The sequence below is a fragment of the Falco punctatus genome (genome assembly GCF_963210335.1).
Source record: "Falco punctatus genome assembly, chromosome: 6".
NCBI classification, from domain to species: domain Eukaryota; kingdom Metazoa; phylum Chordata; class Aves; order Falconiformes; family Falconidae; genus Falco; species Falco punctatus.
In genome coordinates this window covers 70,405,873-70,429,196 of record NC_137585.1, presented here as the reverse complement: position 1 = coordinate 70,429,196, position 23,324 = coordinate 70,405,873, and the positions used below count along the sequence as shown (strand labels likewise).

The following is a 23,324-nucleotide window of genomic DNA, read 5'->3' as shown; positions in this document are numbered from 1 at the left end:
TCCCTTGAGTCAGGGATGCAAACAGAAACACAAGCAGTTGGTGTAACGAGCGGCAGCTCTCCTCACCCCCACCACCGTACTGTTAAAAAAAAATAACAATTCATTTTGACAGCTGCCAAATTAGCAGCATATTATGCAGCGTATTCAATTAGACAAGCTCCTGAGGGAGCAGGCAGAGGTAGCGGGGCAGCCAGACACCGCTGGGACATGACATGGTGCTTCAGAAAGGTAGTTTTAGAAATAGATGTGCATGCTCTGCAGAGAAATAAACAGTCCTTTGGTCAATACTGGAAACTATGCCCCATCTGTTTCCAGAACATGCTTAGAATAAATAAATAAAAGGTGTACCTACTGGATTTGCAGTAGTCTCACCAGCAAGTCAAACCTCTACCAGCAGCTTCTAGCTTCTAGGGTTTCTAGAGCCCATATCAGTGGGCTTAGTGGAGCAGGGAGACAGAGAGATGAAGTACCAAACGAAACCATTTTGCACCCATTTTTTTTTTAAAATACAGATACTAATTTGGGGAGTGGGTGCTGGACAATCTGAGCCACCCATGTCTCCTACTTTCACCTTCTACCAAGCCTGCAACAGGTTTCCTGGCTGCCTACGTACTCTGTGATTGTAGAGCATCTTGGCCTCCAGCACTCAATATGCTCTGCAGACTTCCAGGAGCAGCTATTTATGGACCTATTCTGCAGCCCCCAGAACTCTTCACTGAGCTGTGCACCAAACATTTAGCTAGAAAACTTCATATCATCTGCTTCAAGCACAGGTCTGTATTAAAACACCATCCCTTTAGGTCTAACAAGCCCGTTATTCCTTAATTCAGCAACTCCTTGTCCCACAGTGTCTGTGTTGTCTTACCATCTTGCTGCTGGCCTAGAGGAGGAATCAGGATAAAAAACAGCTGCCCTTGACTTCCTGAAACACTTTTGCATAAGCATGGTCTCCTCTGCTTCCCCTCAAAGACCTGGCATTCAAGCAGAGATGCAGGACTCCTCGGTTGTGACCCAATTCCTGTAAAAAAAGTAATGAGATAGATGATAACACAAATCAGTGGAATTTCTCTCTGCCTTGATTTACCAATGTGTAACACAGGGCTACAACACAGCACGCAGCTACATCCTCTGGCTGGTAAAGCCATTTGCATTCACAAGGCAGCAGCCACAGTTACTATTTTTTGCATGCTGAATGTTTAATTTATAAAAGGGAAATTAAACAGCTTGTTATACTCCCCTCTGTAAAATTCAAGACTCGGAGACTTGTTTGACTATGACTAACTTAAGGTGTTACTCTGCTGTAATCCAAACATACTTCCTGCCAATAAAAACAGTGTTCCCTGAAACAAGCTGTGAAATGAAATGTAAATATTACATATTGGCAATCCAATGGCACTTCTGCCTTCAAACTTGGCCAGATGTTCTGTGCTTGAGGGTGCAGTAGACAAAGGGCAGGTCAGCATAATGCAGTTGTTTTGGGGAATCTTGTAAATTGGGTTAGCAATTTGATCTGTGGTCTGCTGGGGAGTGGGAAGAAAGCAAGTAAGAGTGCATGGTGGTAAAAACTTACGGAGGGAAGGCAAGAGACTGAGTATTTTGCTGAATTGACTTCAGTATGTTCAGCTTCTCCCTGGTATTTTTAAAATTCCATGTCCTACTTCTATGCAGGGTCCTTATCCCCCGGACCGCATGTGTAACCCCACTGAATGTGCCACATCTGGAAGTACTGGAAAGCTCAGTGACCAAGAACTGGTTACAACCAGTTACTGGTTGCAATAAATGATTCTCTTCAAACAGTACTGTCTGATACAAATGCAAGTAAGCTAACCAATACCCTGATCCCAGAAGAACAAATAATTTCTTTTTACAATTGAGTAATGTATTTGTACTCCACCTGTATGCTCAGCTCTATATAATCAAAATAGAGATACAATTTCTGCACTGAAGAGCTTAACATTCAAGACTGTTCCTATAAATATGAGTAGTCTGAATCGCTGTGCTCACTTGTTTAAGATGTACAAGGCTTTTGCAGGATTGCACACTTAAAGCGGAGGAAATTCAGCACAATTCAGAGGTAACTTGTAATGTTTTGTTCTGCTTTACACAGAAGGGAGAAACTATTCCAAGGGAAGAGTGGAGAGCTGTGGCTGAACGTGGACATCGTTTTGGCTTGGTGAACTGGGCAGGAATGGAAGCAAAAGGAAAGAGACACTGATATGACTAGGGTATCACGCAACACCCACCGCCCTTATTTTCCAGACATAAGTATGTACCCAGACTGTGATGTAAAGCAGGGGCCTAAATGTGGATTTCTGCATTAGCGTACAGGAGAAAACTGATTTGTCTGCACTGACTGTACTACTTTCCTAATTTAAGCGAAGAGGTGTGATCACCCCTGGCCCTGCTGTGTATCAACCATGAGGTGCCTTGTACGTATTCATTAACCATGACACTGGCAGAACTGCTATCACCTGTAAAAGAGCAAAAACTGATACACTTATCAGCATCCATGTCAATCAACTGTGCACCCAGCTGTAACAGCCAGGCCAACTTCTGCAAAGGTATTTATAGAGGCAAAGTGCCTGTGAAGAGCCCTGTGGGATTTGCTGAAGAAACTGTGGAGGTTAAGTAGTTATTCAGTGGCAGTCAGGTACCCACCCTGCTGAACTATCCTGGCAAACCATGAAGGTTGAAACTGCAGCTTTGGTTGCTGAACTTCTGAACCCAGCCACGAAGCAGCCTTGCTTTTTGTTCCACTAAAATCAATGATAAAAACCTGGTGCCTCAGAAGAGCTGTTTTCTTCAGCTTGATACAGCCAGCTGCTACATGGAGAGGAAACTACTTAATAAAAAGCTTATTTGTTTTACAAGCTTCAGTGGAATTTAAGGTCAGGCTATCTGAATCTATCCATTACTTACCATGAACTGTGTTGCTTCATTGAGTTCATCCTATTTAATCAACAAAACCCTTGGCCACATCGTGAACATGCATGGTGAGGTAAACCAGAGCTCTTCCAGGGACGTGACTCCACACTGTGGACACGAGTCATGTCTGCTGTGCACAGAAAGACCTCTGTGGACCCACATTATAATATGAATAACAAATGCCCCTCCCTGGGGGAAGCTGCTTAGGCAAAGGGGGCCCCACTATCTGTTCTGTAACTAGATGGCATGAAAATTAATCAGGACAATCATTAATTCAATAGTTTTATTTACTTGTCAGAGCTCTGCTCCACACATAGACAAAAAAAAAAAAAAAAAAGTCCTTCACATACTACTTACAGCTTCAGCTAGTTCTCAATAATTGTACTATTTTTTTCTGGTGACTCCTTACTAGGTTGTTTAAATACATTTGCATTTAAGAATTACATCTCATCCCTTCAAAAAACCACACTTCATTAAAAAAAGACTTGAAACTAGTTTTCACTCACAACTGAACTCTGAACTTTTCACAAAATCGCTCTTCAAAATAATTCAGTAGTCCTACAATACAGACAATATTATCAAAGCCCCTGATGCTTCCATGCCTCAATTAAATTTATAATATAGGAGGGGGAGGAAAGAGAGAAATTCATGGAAGATATGGTCATGTGGCTGTTAGGAAAAAATCTATGCCACTTCCCAGCTGAGAGTGCCTGGGGAAATAATTTCTAGCTTTGGGAAATACAGGAATTACTTTTTAATAAAGTTATACATAAATAACTTTTTGGGGAGAGTTAATTAGAAATGGATTTAGAAATAATACTTGATAGGCTTTGCTTTGGTGAAGAGAAACATATGAAATCAGTGTTCCTGTAAGACAGAAAGATTCAGTGTAATCACAACAAGGAGTTGGCTAGTAGTGGCCATCAAGGGTTGGTCCTCTTCCGCCCAGATGGGATTGGAGGTAGGACAGGTTTGGGATGGGAGCCTGGCCAGCTGATGAGCTGAGGCACGTGAGAAGAACCAGTCTTGGACTTGCTGTATTTTCTCTGAAGATTGGTACCAGGGAGTTCCATCTCTGCAGAAATTATAAGTAAGTGTAGAAACACTAAGAGTGTATTTATTTCAATGAAAAGTCAAAATTTACTGCAAAGCATATCTCCAGCTGAAAAGCCAGTGTTTTGGGGGATGGGGGAAGAGTAATATCTTCAGATAGTCTAGTGACTGCTCTACTTCACGCATACGGAGGAGTAACTTTGTGCCTAAACAGTCACTATTTTTAATTTCTCCAGGAGTTCCTTGAGAGAAAGCTGCTGTATTGACTATGTTGCATCTACAGTGTGGTGACCTTGCCACATTGTAACATTGCTGCTTACAACAGTGTCATTACCAGAAGCATGAAGGAGCTCCCCGGTCACCCAACTAAAGCTACTGTCATTACAGTAAGATGCACAGCCTGAGCAAAGCTGTTACTTTGGAATATGGTTCAAACCTTTCAATCTATCCACTCCACCATTTTCAGCTCCTCTTGGATCCTTTGGCTTCTTCAGTGAGGCAAGTGCGGGGAACAGGGGTCCGAACTGGTGGACCTTCCGCAACAGGTGCCCCAGATGAGATTAGAAATCATCCTCTAGCAGAAACAGATTCCCTGGAGCTGATATGGGGAAATGATTCGTGCTTTAAACTAGCAATAAAAAAAAGCATATGCACCAAGTCTGACAGTATTACTGATGTTGCAGTCACACAACTCAGTCAAAAGTCAGAAATAAATCCCAGTATTTATCAGTTAAACAAAGCTTTTTCACACAATACAATCCTCTCAAAACTTCTAGTGCTAGCAAGCCCAACTACTCTCTCTCTCAATTTTCATTTATTGATTTAATTAATCAATCACACAGACAAGTGCAATAAAGAGGTTATGTCACACAGTGAGTACATCAACTTCAGATCTGAAATCAGAACTCAGAGTGTCTTTTTTCCAAACCAGTGCACTGCAGACAATGTTCTCTTTTGATGAGTAAAAGAAAATAGGAATTGCCTGAAAAGAAGTGTTTCTGTAGTACCCCAGCGATGACACAAACCTTGAGTAGCCATTTACCAGTGAGTAGTACCCAAGGCAGCTCTGACTTGTTATGCCTCGCAGAAAACCTAGTCAAACCAAAGCCTGAGTGGTCTGAGATCCTGACTGATAACAACCATGTTGTAGCTTGTTCCGATGAAGCCTTCCCATTTCCATCTATAGACTATCAATTTACTTCAAAAGAAGCAAAGAAAAGGCCTTGATTGATATGGAGAGATCAATCACCACCTATTTAATGCAAAACCATAATATATTTCTGGAGCAATGCTTAAGACATTTCATAATGTCTCTCTTCATACAGAAAGGACTGTTCTGGTCTAGGTGAGAGAAACCAGTTCATAGATTTATGAATCTGAGAGGAATTTCAAAGATTATTCAACCCTGACCTTATCCATGGTGCAGGCCAAAAAAATTTTGTCCTGTAATTCTTGCAAGAAGCATTTTAGCTTCTAAGAACACTGTGATTACACACAATTGTGTGTGAAACCAAATGTGATTACTAAGAACACTGTGATTGCAGTGTTCTGGGGAAAAGTAAGTGTTTCAGTGGTATTTTCATAAATCCATACAATAAGAAGGAGGGATCATGAATAATGAGATAAAAGAGAGTGGTACTTCCATAAGAGACAGGTAATTATCTTGTCACTAGATGTATTGTAGAAGTCTATGAGAATTTTGTCACTGCCTTCGAGGTAAAGGAGTGTTATATCCTATGATGAACTGAGTGCTTGTGACTTCCTCTGAGGTCCACTGCATCCAAGGATGCTCATCAACCACTGAAAGCTCTAGCTAAGTGCTTAACCCTAGCTGTAATCTCTTTTTAGCTGCCTGTAATAACGCATCAGAGGTAACTGTTGTAGTGATAAGAAATTACTCAGAGTAGTAAATCCAGGCTCAGTATAAACAGCAGCTTGGACTCTTCAACAACATCTATTCCAATTTCTAAAAGGCTGACTACTTCTGGTTTTGCTTCAGAGAGCACAGTCACACATTCACCTACAAATAAAGGCTAAAAATGGACACAGTTTAGAATTAACCCCCTGTGGATCTTTGGCCAAAACCACATGAACGCACTATGTTAAAATCCAGCAGTCTGAGGTGTTCAACAAAAGTCTTCATTGCCTTTCTCTCCATCTGTCCCTTTCTTAAAGGGCAGAAGACAAGGTAAACTGTGGGAAATAATTTACATAGCACTTGGCAAGGTGTAAAGGGAAGGCAGGTAGGTACCAAGGCTTTTCTAATACATCACACAAAACATTTAATTTAATTAAGGTCTGTAGTAAAACTACTAAATGAGAATAACACAAAAAATAAGTGGGAAAACTAGAGCTTAGGAGGTCTCTGCCATCTAGATGTCCAAGGTATTTGGGAGAGGTGGTGCAGAGGAGCTGAGAACCTACTTCTCCTTTGCACCTTTGCCAGGTGACCTGTAAATGAGTTTGGATAACCTGTCTTTACTCCTCCCCTGACAGTCTCAGCACAAAAAAGAGAACTATCATAAGTGAAGCAGGCATGTGTCCTGACTAAAGTTTTCCCTTTAGTAAAATTTCCCAGTGAGCTAAACAGAAGAGAAATGAAAAGCATACAGCTTTAAACACCCAATATTACCCCATGGAGTAATGAGATAAACTGATTCTTTGTGCACTAAATAGAAAATATGTTAGTAATAAGTTGAGGAGTAAAGCATTGGACTGCTATAGATTCTGTTTAGATTATGGCTCCACTGGATGGCCAAAGCCTAACATATATCATTGCACAGGATGTCATAATATTTCAATTGATGGACATTTTTCATTTAATTGTGTTTGGCAGGAATGGGGACATGCAACTAAATATTTGAGACAGTTCCTTGTTAAATGCACTGGTCAATGGTAAATGAAGTTCTTAGTCCACCCTCAGACTTGCAAATAATGATGGTATAGTAACAGATTCAGAAGTTAAGTTTCTGCTTTCCAATTCACTATATTTTGCCGCTCTGCTCTTCTCTCCTTGTTACGCTATAGCCAGATTGTTTCAATATTCTTAGAAACACCTCTACTGATAAAAGTGAGTAATGAAATACAGCTGACAGGGTCCTAAAGAATTTATCATTGCCTGTGGTGAGTAGCAGTCCTTTAAAGTATAGTTGTACGATATATTGCCCTAAAGGACTGCTACCTACCAAAGGCAATGATAAATTGTTTAAGCCTATGAGTGAAAACAAATGGAACCTCATGCAAAAAAGAAATCCACACTTTCACTTTCACATATGGGAGAGTTCAGCCTCTGGCAGAGGACTTAAAAAATCCCTGGAAACTGGCATGCTGTTTTCTTTTGTGAAATCAGGAAAAACTAGGTCATCATAGGTTATTACAAGGAGAAGACCATAGCTGTGGTCTTAGCAATCAAAAGAAGCCAAAGGTGTAATTAGAAACTGTCGTGCTGAAAACTGCAGGTCAGTGTGCAGATGTCCAAACAAAACCTTTAATTTTCACTGTTGAGAAATGCAGTCAGGATCACCTATTTTACTTGTAGAGCAGAAGTAACAGAACAACTGCAGGAGTTGAATTCAGCAAGTGTTGGTGACCTGAAGGATAATGATGGTGTTTCTACCACAGCTCAAACTTATATAAAAACTGCCAGATTTGAGAAATAATGCAAAAAATTTGTGACATGGACACAGTGTTTCCAGTGAGATATCAGACTAATCTGCAGTCCCTGATAATGGAAAACAGTATTTCCTTCATTGGCTGTGCCTGGAGGTCAATGCATTCATACTCTTACCCCTTGATGTCTACTCTTTTTTTCATTCCAAATGCTGAAAGCATAAAATTAGAGAGAAGGAAGAAGTGTATGTTAAATCACCTCAATATGCAAACAAAATCACTCCGGCCTGTGCTACAATACTTCAGAAATGTGGGATTTTTCTCACCAATATTTCAAATGCATCAACACAACAGCACTTCCATCAGTTATGCCTATAAGCAAATTTCTTCTACACTTTTCATGTTTCCCATGCAAAAGGATTTGACAACATGACTCTATACAATTTTGCTGTAGGCCACGATGCATGCACAGAAAATGAATCAGATTAGCAGTTTGCTTTTTCTGTCATCACAGTTGTTTTTCCACTGTGTTATTAACAGTGCTAAATGAAAACACTGCTAAAGTCAAAAGACCAAAATGTGGTGGAGTAGAAAGACGTATTTATTCCCATATGTGGAGGGTAAGACCTTTACAACTCCTTATAGCTTCACACTCATTTGAGTTAAGGTCTTGCCTCTTACTGGTAAGGACAGATGATGCATAATCCCCCAGCAACCTATTATGCACTCAGTTTCTCTCATACACTCACTCTGTTCCCCTTCAGCACACTCCACTGTGGCACAAATACTCAGGACAAATGAATCTGCAGAGGCCTATGGTTTCAACCTTTTTACAGCATGCTAATTAACTGCTTGTAATTACAGTGGCAGGTAGTACATCACATGGAGGGAACTAGCAGTTTCTCTAGGATATAAAAGGAACACAGATTTTTTTTCAACAGCAAGTCTAGCTAAGGATTCTGCTTCACAGGTGAGGAATAAAATGAATGGGTTGAAATCTTACAAAGATGCTCAACATTTCTTGCTGGTCTGACTTAATGTGAAAGGCTGCCTAACGTGTTTAGGAGGTTATTTAACAGTGTTTTTTTTAAAGATATGAAAACACATAGGTGAAAAATACATGGTGTGGTATGCTTAAATATAGCAGGAAAGGTACCTTGGTTTTTATGGAATCAGAACAAGATATCTTACATGGGACTGAATCCACAATCAAATTCAAGTTTACCAACAGCCACATGGCATAGACATCAGCTCGCTCTAAGTTGCAGCTTTCAGATGAGCTTTGTGGTAGGTTCTGCAGAGTGAGCAGAGCACGGCTACAAGCCCACACCTATTTCCTAGTGTGGATGGGGGAATCTGGTGTGTTACACTTCACCAGGTGTGGCATCCTGCTGCTTCTGTGTATCCCATCTGGGCATGAGATTACAACAGATGGCCAGAAGAGGGGGAAAAAAATATGCTTATCCAGGATACTGTGTAGAAAGTCACTTGCCGCAACAGCAGACAGGCTTGTTGGCAGATGGAGTTCAGATGTATTTATGAAAGAGAACCATTAGTCACAGCCATCTTGTAAAAGGCAACGTGGACCCACAGAGCAAGTCAGGAAAATATACCCTGCTTTGTAGCTGAAGGCCTAAAAGACATTGAAGATGTAGCCTCTTCAAATCTTCTTCTATCCTCATCTCTCTACAAACTTTGAATGAGATAGGAGTTGTCTCCCTCCCATACCTCAGAGCCTGTTTAGATGTGGTACAAATGAACGAGGATGTTTATCACTCATGAGCAGAGATGCTGGACAAGATATGAAGCATAGCAGCAATGGCTGAGATAGAGAAGGAAAAGGTACTACAGAGCTCAGTATCTTGATAAGTCTGCTGTCATCAGGGATGAGATACGAATTTGAAGATCGTAATATGACCCAGAGCTTCCCAAATGACATTCAACAGTAACTGTGGTAATCCTCTAAAGAGAATGGTAAATAATTCTGATAGCAATATCTGGTAAATTTGTTTTAAAAACATATTTATTGGTAAAGTTCTGTTTTTCTATACCTGGATCAAGGTTCTTTTAGCATCTTTTTCCCTTCAAACATCCTCTTGATAGAAAGCTCATAAAATTCCCTTTCTGTGTATGTGAATTAAGGTGTCTAAATGGAATCATTCCCATGAATGACAAGACTTTGTTTTATGCTGCAGTGACACATGTTTAATAAGGCTGTTGATGTAACAGATGAGACAACTGCATTAGCTTGGGAAATGGTTTTAGATCTTGCACATTGCAGCATTAACCTTCATTCCACCCAACAACGATCTGCTGTCTCAGAAAATGAACTCACCATCTTTCCGGGTTAGTCAGAGGGAAGCTCCGGGCTTGGCTGCCATTCCTTCTGTCTGAGAGCAGAGAAGCATGTATTGTTGGTTCCAGTAACTGTTGACAAGAGCTGCCCTGTGCAGGAGTGACTGCCAGATCCCTGAAATAATATAGAAAGAAAATAAAGTTCTTGTTACATGCATTTATATATTGTGATAGCATAGTTAGTGCTCAGTGAGTTCACAAGACCTGTTCCGATGGAAGGGAGCATTATCTCCAGTGGGACAGAAGCAGCTATAAGCAGTTGGGAGTAGTAATTCAGGCTCTGTTTATAGCCAATAGAGAAGAACAGCTACAGTATGAATAAACTCAAGCTTAAGCAAAGTTCTGAAGCAGGCTGGATGAATCACTCTACACTAAGACGGAGCATCGTAGGGCAACTTGTTCAGGCAGAGATATTTCTATTAAAGACACCCAAAATTGGGTGAGTTCATCCCACCCCTTGTGACTAACTCACAAGGTGAGAAGTTTCATCTTCACTGCCATGCATAGCACCTAAAAAAAAAAAGCATTCCTGGTAATTGCAGTGTTGATACATTTTTATTTATAGACTAACAACAGAGCTAAAACTGAAGAGAAGCAGCACTGAAGAGTGCCAAACATGAAAAGTCCTTCATGAAATGCTGAACTTAAAATTGTAACTCTTGGAAGATTCCATACATCTAACTTCTGTACCAGAGCCATCCCACTGACACACCTCAAGTGAACTCTGAAGGAATCTGTTTATTTTTAAAGGCAATGAGCCAGCTGTGGTAAATGTAAGCCTAACTTTGGGTTCCAGACATCTCCCATTTTAGAATTACAGAATCATAGAATCACTTAGGTTGGAAAAGACCTTTAAGATCAAGTCCAACCATTAACCCAGCACTGCCAAGCCCACCACTAAACCATGTCCCTGAGCACTGCATCTATGCGCTTCTTAAACACATCCAGTGATGGTGATAACTAATCTAAACCTCCTCTGGAACAACTTGAGGCTGTTTCCTTTTGTCCTGTTGCTTGGCACTTGGGAGAAGAGACCAGCCCCCACCTTGCTGTAACCTCCTTTCAGATAACTGTAGGGAGCAATCAGGTGCCCCTGAGCGCCCCTCTCCAGGCTGACCCCCCCAGCTCCCCCCGCCGCCCCTCCCCCCCCAGCCCCTGCCCCAGCCCCTGCCCCAGCCCCTGCCCGGCTCTGGACACGCTCCAGCCCCTCAGTGTCTGTCCTGCAGTGAGGGGCCCAACACCGCACACGGGATCCGAGGTGCGGCCCCACCAGTGCCCAGTGCAGGGGGACCATCACTGCCCTGGTCCTGCTGGCCGCACTGTTTCTGACACAAGCCAGGACACTGTTGGCCTTCTTGGCCAGCCTACATAACTTTTATGTGTGAAATTTTCTAGTTTTCCTAGGAAGCTTATCAAGAACATTCTTAACTGCAGTAGCAACTGCTGAATACTTGCTCCATGGGAGAAGCTAGGATTTTAAGGAGGGCTAATATGTTTTCTGAAGACTCATTGCTACAGTTTGGAAAAAACCCCCAGCCATTAAGGGAACAAGTATCCCACTGCCACTTTCCCACAGCAAACAGAGGGGCTGAAATCACAAATTTTTTTTTCATGCCTCCTCATCTTGCCAAAGCAGGACTGTTCCCCTCTCTGGGTCTTCTGGTGCTTCAGTGATGAGGCTTTTCCCACCGCACCTCAGAAATCAGTCCCTAACCCAATATGTTGTGCATTGCAAGCAAGGTTTTTCTCCGCTTCATCTTTAAATTTCCCTTTCTTTAGTTTCTTCTGCTTATTAAAAGCTATAAATAAAGCTTCCCTAGTGTAAGGCCTCAAGCTGTTATTGTTTCACTCAAGCAACTGTGGGCTGGTAACAGTGTTTGTGCGTAATCGTCTCAGGTCAAAATCTGAACCAATTACATAGGAGAAAGGGCCTGATCCCATTCATGGTCCCCAGAGCTCAGTGCTCTCAGCAATCATTTCTTGCAAATCCACATCATGGAAACAAAAACAATAAAAAGAATATCTCTCAGAAAATAATTATGTTCAATACACAGCACAGAACTACGGTCTGACCATGGAGGTTAAAGCAGAAATCTGAAGGCAGGATTCAAGGCCAACCCTCTAAGGACTGGGTCACCATGGGAAAATGGACTCTACTTTCTGGACAAAGGTCTGGGTTCAGAATTCATGACTCACTTTCAGAGGCTACATCTCAGCTGACAAATAAATCTAAACCAATATGCCCAATAGCTAAGAAAAACATGCATTTTTAAAGGTGTGATAAGGATGTTTCTTCACCTTCTCTCTCTGCAATAAATGTCTTCTTTACATTGCCTCTCAAGTTTTGTACTGTCATTATAGGTGTTTAGGCTCAGTGTGTAATTCAAATTGCACCAGAATGCCACAACTCAAAAACAAAAAAAAAAAAAAAGGGAAAACAAGAAGTAAAATAGCACTCTGTGAAAAGGCATATCCATGTAGTTCAAAACAATGTCTTACTTTTGTCATTAAGAGGGGCATAGAAATAAAACTGAAAAGCAAAATTACATTGAAATCAGAGGTTGACTAGACAAGGGGGTCTGCAAGACATGCATGCAAACACATGCATGCAAATCTTACACTCACAGCAAGCAAATCCAGCCTGAAGAGTGTCTCAACCACAGGCATGGACCTTCTCTCCTCCCAGTGCATGCAAGGAACTCCAGTAATACTCCTTCCTTCCAACTCAGAAAAGCAAGTCTGCAAGTTATATATTCCCCTCTTGGTGATGCTTGCTCTTGCTTACTCCAGTTCTTTCAGTAACATTTGGATGAAATCAAGAAGTTAATCATTAGCTAAAGGACTGATCTGAATGAGACTTCAACCCAACCGCTTATTTATTACTCTCAGACACACAGACAACTAGTGAAATTATTCAGAGCAAACCACCAAACATTGCCTATACATTATATTAGGCAATAAGACATCAAAATTACTTTAATTACACCTGCATACAGCCACAGGTAAAAAAAATAAAAAGGCCAGGTTTTCAGTAATTTGGATTTAAGAATCTAAATTTATGTAGATAACCTTGTGGGGCTGCAATAAAAAAAACAGATTAGATTCTTGTGTGACAACACTTTTAAAATTTTCTAAAACATACTCAAGAAAATCGAGCAGTATATTTCAGTTTGGATTCAAAAGTGTAACAATGAGATTAAGCATTAAAGACTTTTAATATTTATATATACACACAAAATTCAAAACATCTAGTACCTTAGGAACTTTTTCGCATCTATAATTTGTGGCATCAGTTTTGTATATTTCATAGAAATTTAATTCACTCCTAACTGAATTAGGGTTCCAATTCTCTGCAGCAGCGCTGCCCAAAAGCAGACAGAGCTGCCTCTTCCCTCTACAATTTCTGGTCCACAGCCACCTGTCTAGAGCCCCAGTTCTTTCTCAGCCTGATGCCAGCACAAGTGGTTCTTTAGAGAGTAAGGAGAATTGATCTGGCTGAAAAAACAACCTTTTTGTTTGGCAAAACCTGATCTGTACCTTTATCCATTTCATCACTTAAGCTGTGTGACACTGGACCCAGTGGCAGCATGGAGTGGGCAGTGGAAGAAAAGGAAGGGGCAGGTGCATATGAGCCAGCATGGCCACTGAAGAAATACTAAAGTTACTGAATTCTTCCTTATTGCATGACAAAAAAAATATCTGGACACAAAAAATCTGCTTTGTACTGATAGCCCTTTTCAGCCACAGAAATCAGGGTGCAAATCCTCAAATAAACCACAACTTTAATGGAACTGTTCATATAGTTTATACAACTAAAATCTAGTCCAACAGCTAAAAAATATTAAATTCAATTTAAGCAAGACATTGTAGAAACTTCTAATGAATCATATTGGTGTTTCTATGTGCTAAAAAGATATATAATAAATTACCTGTGTATTTCACAAATTTGTTCTTTTTAAATTATAATCACCTACTTTTTCAAGTACTTGTCTTATTTTGCTTCAGGTTACCTGTAATTCCCTCAGAACAACGCTTCATTCTATACCAGCTCCACCCAGCATCGCAAGCATGGACCTTTTTCTTGTATTTCCCAATGCAATTTGAAATTAATCCACTTTAATGAACTTTCTTCTCCCTGTCTTCACTACAAGATGTCATCTCCCCAAGGGTAGAAGAGATAGAACAAAATGCATGCTTGCTTCTCCCAGTCACAAGCCCATACCTTCAGTCAATTCAAATTCCACTGGAAGTTCAGGGTAAAAATGAGGCTTTGCATCGGAGTAGGTGAAGCAGGAGTGCATATTCTTTTCTCTTCACTCCTCTAGAGAAGCAGTATTGCCCAGCGAGGAATGTATGGCAGCAAGCTCACTACATCAAGATTCATCAGCTGAAACCCTGTATAAGGCTGCATGCATTACCAGTGAAAGAAATCATGGTTTTACATAAACAGCAAACTGATGAATTGGACAAAGTATATTTATGCACTGCTGCTGACAATGAAAATAAAGTAAAGGTGTATCATTTTCTAAATAAAAATCCAACAGAACAAAGCTGGTAAGATTAAAGCAAGTATAGACAGCAAGATTTTTTTTAACACCACATTCTAACCAGGCAAGATCTATCCTACTTATGTAGCCAAGTAAAAAGAGAAATAAAATCCTCCAAATAAAATACAGTTTGGAAAAAGAATATTAAAACATGGATATTTCACAGGGAAGAGAAATCTGGGAAGCACTAAAGCTGGAATGGATCTAGATATAACAATGAGATGAGATGTCTAACCTGGATTTCTACTGCAATATGACTGCAGGACAAGATTAGTGCATTTTTGAGCAAGTTATGTGGAGACAATGAGTATTGTGCCTCAAATGCAGGCTATAGTGTCTTCATTGTAAGCACTTGTTGTAGGGACACCTGAAATACTCTGGACTGGTCAACTGTGAGAGTTAATTTACAAATTAGGGAGAATTTATAGTAACACTGCTGAATTTACTAAGCATAGACTTAAAGAGGAAGATGAAAAGCCAGTACAATATATAGTTTAAATTAGAACCATGGAAAGGTATAAAACAAATTAACAGTCTAACTACCTTAAAATTATTTGGATGCTGCTGCTATAGTACTATGAACAATGAAATAATGAATTACCATGTATCAGCTGAGACACACAATCTATGTGCAAATTCCTTGCATTCATGATAAAAGCTAAAGAAAGCCATATAACCTTACATTTCCTACGGCTAAGTGTATGCACAAAGACGGTTACTACAGCTAAGATGACATGCAATAACCTCTTAAGCTACTCATGACCCAGGTCCATGGCTATATATCAAAGCAGAGATCCATCAAACCCTAGGTGAACTTTTCCATGGTGAAAGCCTCTTTCTGACGGGTATTTAAAACTTGATTCAATTCCGTATAAACAAGCATGCTCAATAGAACCACCATGCAGGAACTACTGGACTGGACTATGTGACCTACCAGGTTCTCTGCTACCTAATTGTTACATTCCAGGATTCAGATTCTCTATCAGAATTTCGACTATTTTATAACATTCATATTTATGGCACCTCTTGACTTCACCTCTTGCATGGAATGGGGTGTTGTCTACTCTTGCTGCCAATTCTGCTGAGCACATCTGTCCCTTGAGGCCTGGTAACTGCAAATACTGATTGAGGGTGACAGGATTTACTCTCACCTGCCTGACAGCTCTGCCAAAGCAGTCTGATACTTCATTCCACAATCAGCTTCTAACAAATGAGTATTGTGGAATAAAGGGAGCAAAGAGCAACAAACTAAGGCAGACTCAGATGAACAGTTCACACTGCAATACTAAATCAACCCCAAAAACATCCAGCAAAAGAAAACACTGATTTCCATTTCTCTTTTCATTTCAACAAAATTCAAAATGAATGAATCAGCTAGCATACTACCAGACCAAACCTGAAGTACCTTAACTTTAGGGAAAGCCTAACCCTAACCCTCACCCTAACTCTAACCCTAGCTGGAGCCCTAGCCTTAATCTAGCCCTACCTCTAAGCTCACTCCCCCTTAACCAACCTAATACTAAAGTTTGTAACTGCCCTAATTCTAAGTAATTTTAATGCCTTTACCCTAAGAATACTAACTGACCTAACCTTAAGCACCCAAAATTTAGGGGAAGCCTAACCTTAACCCTAACCCTAACCCTAGCCAGAGCCCTACCCCTAACATTTCTCTTCCAAATAATTCTAATAGTAAACACTGTAAGTGCCCTAACTCTTAAGTAACTTTAATGCCCTTACACTAAGTATTCTGACCTAACCTTAATCAGCCAATCTATAGAGGAAGCCTAACGCTAACCCTAACCCTAACTCTAGCCAGACCCCTAGATGTAAGCTTAGCCTGACCCCATACATTACTCTTCCTAAACATCCTAATAATACATACTGTAATTGCCCTAATCCTAAGTAATTTCAAAGCTCTTACCCCAAGTATACTAACTGACCTAACTCTAATCAGCCTAACTCTAGGAGAAGCCTAACCCTAACCCTAACCCTTACCCTTATCCTATCTCTAACACTCACTTCAGGCAACCACAAGGCTTCAGGCCTCCCACATACCTGCCTCACTTGGGGACACCGCTGGGCTTCAGGGCTCCAACGTACCTGCCTCACTTCAGGCCACCGTTGGGATTCAGGGCTATGACATACCTTCCTCACTTCAGGGAACCGTTGGTCTTCAGGGCTGCGACGTACCTGCCTTACTTTGAGCTAGCGCTGGTCTTAAGGGCTGCTGACATACCTGCCTCACTTTGGGCCACTACTGGGCTTCAGGGTTGCAATGTACTTGCCTCACTTCAGGCAACTACTGGGCTTCAAGGCTGCGATGTACCTGCTTCACCTTGGGCCACCGCTGGATTTCAGGGCTGTGATGTACCTGCCTCACTTAGGGCCTTTGCTGGGCTTCAGGCCTCCAATGTACCTGCCTCACTTTGGGCCACCACCAAGCTTCAGGTCTGCGACATACCTGCCTCACTTTAGGCCTTTGCTGGGCTTCAGGCCTCCAATGTACCTGCCTCACTTTGGGCCACCACCAAGCTTCAGGTCTGCGACATACCTGCCTCACTTTAGGCCTTTGCTGGGCTTCAGGCCTCCAATGTACCTGCCTCACTTTGGGCCACCACCAAGCTTCAGGTCTGCGACATACCTGCCTCACTTTAGGCCTTTGCTGGGCTTCAGGGCTCCAATGTACTTTCCTCACTTTGGGCCACCGCCGGACTTCAGGCCTCCGACGTACCTGCCTCAATTCGGGCCACCACCAGGCTCCGACATACCTGCCTCACTTCTACCCTTCGCCGGGCTTCAGGCCTCCAATGTACCTGCCTCCCTTCGGGTCACCGCTGGGCTTCAGGACTCGGATGTACCTGCCTGCCTTTAGGCCACCACGGGGCTTCAGGCCTCCAGAGTACCTGTGGGAAACCTCATCTGGTCCGAGGGATCGGAATGTGAGCTTAGCCTTGAACAGATACACGTGTATCCATGAAGAGTCCGGAAAGTCCTGAGAAGAGCAGAGTTAAGAAGATAAAGGAACTGACAGATGGGCAAGTAGAAGTGTATCGAAGATATATCAAAGGAAAGGTCATCCAATCATGAACTGGTGGTCTCTGAGTGAACCAATCATGTATAGACACACGTCCTTAAGAAAAATATAAAAACCTTTGGAAGAACAATCAACGAGGGTCTTTCGGCCTTTAGGCTTTTGTGCACGATTTTTTGCGTCGTGTCCGTCTCAACAGCGACATCTGGTGACCGCGACGTGATTAACACTCGGACTACACGGGCGGCGGGCAGAGCCGCGGGGACGGAGCCCCGCACAGCAGAGAGCAGCGGGCAGAGCTGCCGGCGCCAACTTTGGAAGAGACACCTGGGCAAGGTGAGCTGCTGGGAACATGGGGACTTCATTAAGTGAGACTTCATTCATGGGTACTTCATTAAGAGACTATGATCATTGCTATGTGGAGAATGATTTTAGAAAAACGAAGAGTTAAGTTGGAGGAGTTGTTATTGCAAAAAATGCTACTATGGAGTAAAGAACATGGATATGAGACAACTACTGTAACTTTTTAGTGTTTCTTCTCGGAAAGAGTTAGGCAATAAATTGTTTGGATGTGCCACACGGCGGGGGGAAGATGCTGCAGCACTTTTAATGACGTGGCGTCTGTTTTATGGAACTTTGAAAGACTTTGAAGTGCAGCGAGATGAGTCAGAGGTCACTGCCCCTACTTCTAATACCGTGCAAAGTCTTGAACCCCCCGTGCCCCTCCCCTTAGAGGAACAAACTCAGGGGAATGTACAGATTGTGGACACTAAGGGAACAACGGGAAATGTAATGTCAGAAGAAGATTGTAGATTCCACAATATGCCCTAAAACCCATGAGCCGCAAAGGAGGGTGATGCTTTGGAAGGACTCTGATGATGAGATATACATGAAACATTCTTTGGCAGCTCATGATAAAACTTATAAAACACCTGCAGAGCTGTTAAATGAGCTGGAACCAATGCCCTTTGTTGACACCAATAATTCAGTTCCAGTAGAGCCGTCAGCTGCACCATCTCCTCCTTCAGATGAAGGAAAAATTCAGTATCCCCAGTCTCAAATGAAGAGCCTGATGATTGGGATAATCTGATGAACAGGGGTGGGGAGAAAAAGAATGAGCAGGGCCAAAAAGTGGAAAGACATTTGGAGAAACCTCTTGGGGGTCCCTCTTGTAGAAAGATGCCACAGTCATGGGATTTATCTCATGCACGTATTACTGTTTGTTTGTATAATCCTATATCTTTTTGGCAGAAGGTAAAAGCACAGGCTTTGCAGGAAGGGAATTGGGATTTATCTGAAGCAATAAACACCCCTGTGTCAGAGCCTGCTGCCAATCCTTCTACGGCAATGACATTTCCTGTTGTGAGGGGGGACCCAGCACAAGGGATAATGAATGAGCAAAAAGTGTATTCATGGAAGGTAATCCAAGATTTGCAAAAATGGGTAGCACAATATGGTCTTCTCCAGTGATTATGCAATTAATCAGACTATTAACTATGGAAGAAATGACACTTTATGATACTGCTATGATAGCACAGATAATGTTTCAACCGGTGCAATGTGCTGTTTTTAAAACAATATGGGCCCAGAAGGCTGATGCTTTGGTAATGGTTCAGATGTACTAACAGGAACGGGACAATTTTCTAATCCACAACATCAGGCACAGTGGCATCCGTTGATTTTAGAACAGGTTAAGGCTGTGGGTGTTGAAGCCCTAATGCAGATGGCCGAATTAGCTGAACCTAAAGCCAAATACACCACGATTTGACAGAAAGCCCATTTTTGCAGTTTGTTGAAAAGCTGCAAGCTTCAGTGGAAAGACAAGTATTTGATGAGAATTTAAGGACTATGTTAGTAACTCAACTTGTGAGACACAATGCAAATGATGATTGCCAAAGAATTATTGAGACATTGCCAGGGGACCCAACCCTGGAAATAATGATACAGGCTTGTGCTAAAGTGGGATCTGTAGAGCACAAAATGATGTCCCTGGCTACAGCCATGGCTGCTGTGAACTCAAAAGACCAGAAATGCTTTAGTTGCAGCCAGAGCGGGCACATTAAAGCAGTGTGTTCTAATAAAAGTAAAAAGGGTGGCACAGCTGGAGCGACAGGAGCAGCAGTGGTTACATGTCATAAATGTGGAAAATACGGTCATTTTGCAAAGCAGTGTCAGTCTAAATTTCACTTAAATGGCCAGCCCTTGCCACAGGGAAATGGCAAGAAGATCGCGAGGGGGTGCGCGCAGACAAAAGTGCCTGCCACATCAGCCTTTGTGACTGGTTATCAGGGAAAACCAGGGGATCAGTCGGCATGGATGTATCCACTGCCGATACAGTAACTATAACAACACACAGGGAACATAAAGCTCCGTTGGATACCTGGGGATCTATTTGGAATGGACTAAGTGCATTATTAATTGGACGGTCAAGTGCTACTGTACAAGGAATTATGGTACATGTAGGAGTCACTGATGCTGACTATGAGGGACAAATCTGTGCTATGGTCTGGACACTTACTCCACCTGTTACGATAGCGAAAGGCACTCACATTGCTCAACTTGTACCTTTTATGAGTTGTGTTCCTAGGACTGAACAGGTCACTCGAGGCACTGGAGGATTTGGATCCACTGGACAACCGCAAGTGTTTTGGACACAAATGCTGTCTGACAGTCGACTGCAAATGGTGTGTGCACTGTCTATGGATCAGGCATCACCAACATCGTTGAAGGTAACTGTACTACTGGATACAGGTGCAGATGCCACTATTATTTCTTAATGAGACTGGCCTTCCCTTGGCCTGTAATCTCCACTACCCAAAGAGATTGGGCCTGGGAGGAATTGCCAATGGTGTCATGGCAGCGAAGTCAGTACTTATCACTAATCCAGAAGGACAAAAAGCTACTGTTCAACCCTATGCGACTGTATCCCCTCTTAATTTATGGAGAAGAGACTGTCACATTGGGGAGTTCAGATAACTGTGGATTTTCACTAGGGGTCACTGTGTTGCAGGGCATGAAAAGACCCACAATGGCTTTGAAACAGTTAACAGAAAAGCCAGTGTGGGTAGATCAGTGGCCCCTCAATCATGAAAAGCCTGTAGCCCTGCAAAATTTGGTAGCAGGACAATTAGCTGCAGGTCACATTGAAGCATCTCATAGCCCATGGAACACCCCAGTGTTTGTAATTAAGAAAAAGTCATGAAAATGGCAATTATTGCATGATTTGCGTCGGATCAATGAGGTGACGGCAACAATAGGAGCACTGCAACCAGGATTGCCCTCACCTACAATGATCCCCACGCTATAGGAAACCGTTGTGATGGATGTAAAGGATTGGTTTTTTACAATTCCATTAGATGTGGATGATACGGAAAAGTTTGCTTTTACAGTTCCATCAATTAATCATGCTGAACCTATACAGAAGTATCACTGGAAAGTGCTTCCGCAAGGAATGAAAAATTCACCCACCATTTGTCAATGGTTTGTTGCTCAGGCTTTGAGCCCAATTAGGGAAAAATATTCAGCAGGGTACTGTTACCGTTATACGGATGATATCCTTTCGGCTGCTCGAGCATCTCGAGTTTCACTGAAACAATATGGCCTAGTGGTGGCGCCAGAGAAGGTACAGTGCACCCACCCGTGGCTTTATTTAGGCGTGCAGGTGCTTGATCGAACTGTGCAGCCACAAGCGATCCAGTTAACGATGGAGGTGAAAAACTTGAATGGTTACAAAAATTAGCAGGAATTATCAATTGGATACAGCCTTATTTAGGCTTGACCTCATCACAGCTGAGGCCTCTTTTAGAATTCTTAAAAGGGGGCATTGGTATTGCAGCACCATGGTCCTTAACTCCTGAACCAAAACAAACAGTTTAGATGGTGGAATACGCAATACAGGAAAAGCGTGTTTGGAGAATTGACGTGACTGTTGCAGTACAGGTGTTTGTTTTAATTGATGACATGATACCATTTGCAATGATTGTACAGTGCAATTCTGGTTGGGAAGGCCCACTTCATGTATTGGAATGGGCTTTCTTGCCTTGTCGTAACAAAAACCTGCTCCTGGCCTAATTGAATTATTGGCACAAATTGTCATTAAGCCCTGAATGAGATGCTCAGAGCTGTTGGCCAGGGACCCAGAAAAAATTATATTGCCTGTGCAGGTAGATTATTTTGAATGGTGTCCAGCTAACAGTTCAGCATTGCAAGCCACATTGACAAATTATACAGGTCAAATTGAGGATCATCTTCCCTCTCATCCATTATGTAAATTGGGAAGTCAGATTCATATTGGCCACTAACAAATCAAAAGGAACCTGTGACATATCCTACAGTATTTACAGATGGGTCAGGAAAGACCGGAAAGGCAGGTGTTGTCTGGTATGATGGTCATCAGTGGCAACACATACTTGAGCAACAAGAAGGCTCCCCTCAGATTGTTGAACTTTGTGTTGTTACTTTGGCCTTCCAATGATTTACTTGTGCAGTAAATGTTGTTACAGACCTGGCATATGTAGTGGGGCTCGTACAACGACTGGATAAGGCAATCTTGGGGGATGTGAGTAACGCCTTGTTATTTGGTGTGCTACAGCTATTATGGTTGACAATTCAGAAAAGATCACAACCGTATTATGTTTTACATATTAAAAGCCATACCACTTTGCTTGGATTTCTGGCAGCTGGTAATGCGTGGGCAGACAAATTGGTCTCAGCTGTAACAATGGGACTAGTGCCTAATGTGAAACAGCAAGCAATTGAATTCCATAGGTTTTTGCATCAAGGCTTTCGTGCCTTGAAACACCAATTTCATTTAACAAATGTGGAGGCCTGTTCTATTGTTGCAGCCTGCCCTGACTGTCAGGGCCAACACGTACCTGCATATTATGGTACGAACCCCAGAGTTCTACAAGCTTTGCAGATTTGGCAATCTAACGTTACCCACATTGGAGAGTTTGGTAAATTAAAACATGTGCATGTGTCTATTGACACATTTTCATCAGTCATGGTAGCTACTGCACACACAGGGGAAACAGCTTGGGATGTCATTAGACATTGGCAATGAGCTTTTGCTCCGACATACCTGCCTCACTTTGGGCCACCGCTGGGCTTCAGGCCTCCGATGTACCTGACTCCCTTCAGGTCTCTGCCAGGTTTCAGGCCTCCGACATACCTGCCTCACTTTGGGCCAACGCCAGGCTTCAGGTCTCTGTCGCACCTGCCTCACTTCGGGCCACCCATGGGCTACAGGCCTCCTATGTACTTGACTCACTTCAGGCCACCGCCAGCCGTCAGGCCTCCGACAGACCTTCCTGACTTTGGGCCACTGCCTGGCTTCAGGCCTCTGACGTACCTACATCGAATCGGGACTTCGCCACACTTCAGCCATGCCATGGCTGTGGTCTCCCTGAAGCTCCTGCCTTTAAGCTGGACAAGCACACATTATCCTCTCTGCACCCTTGATGGACTCTCATCCTTCTTCCCTTTGCCTTCCCTCAAAATCTGTCTGATTCCTAGGCTGATGGGTTCTGTTGTTTTCATTACTGACGACCCTGCACACCATCGGTAGCTGAACTGAGTGCTGGCATGGCGAGGTAGCTCTTGATAGCACCGGGAATCTCTGGGAAATGAGGGAATTGTTCAGCATAACACCCTCTTTCAGCGTCCTCCTGGGCACTGCCTGCAGGTTCACGGTGGGTCTCCTCAGCAGCAACTACCTGGATCTTCTGGTCAACTCCTCTTACGCGTTTGAGCGAAGACATTTCCCCGAGCTCAGAGCTTTCCTTTCTCACTCCTCCAGGCAGCCC

The 23,324-nt window shown here is 42.5% G+C and overlaps 1 protein-coding gene across 1 annotated transcript in view; it reads left to right on the top strand.

Moving 5' to 3' along the window:
• SLC35B4 (solute carrier family 35 member B4) overlaps positions 1-23,324 on the top strand; it is a 72,486-nt gene that overhangs the window by 22,919 nt on the left and 26,243 nt on the right. Inside the window, exon 9 of the mRNA XM_080390686.1 lies at positions 2,108-23,324. This exon is cut by the window's right edge and continues 26,243 nt beyond it. Coding sequence (XP_080246812.1) covers positions 2,108-2,151 — 44 coding nt within the window. The 3' untranslated portion in view covers positions 2,152-23,324. The remainder of the gene's footprint in view (positions 1-2,107) is intronic.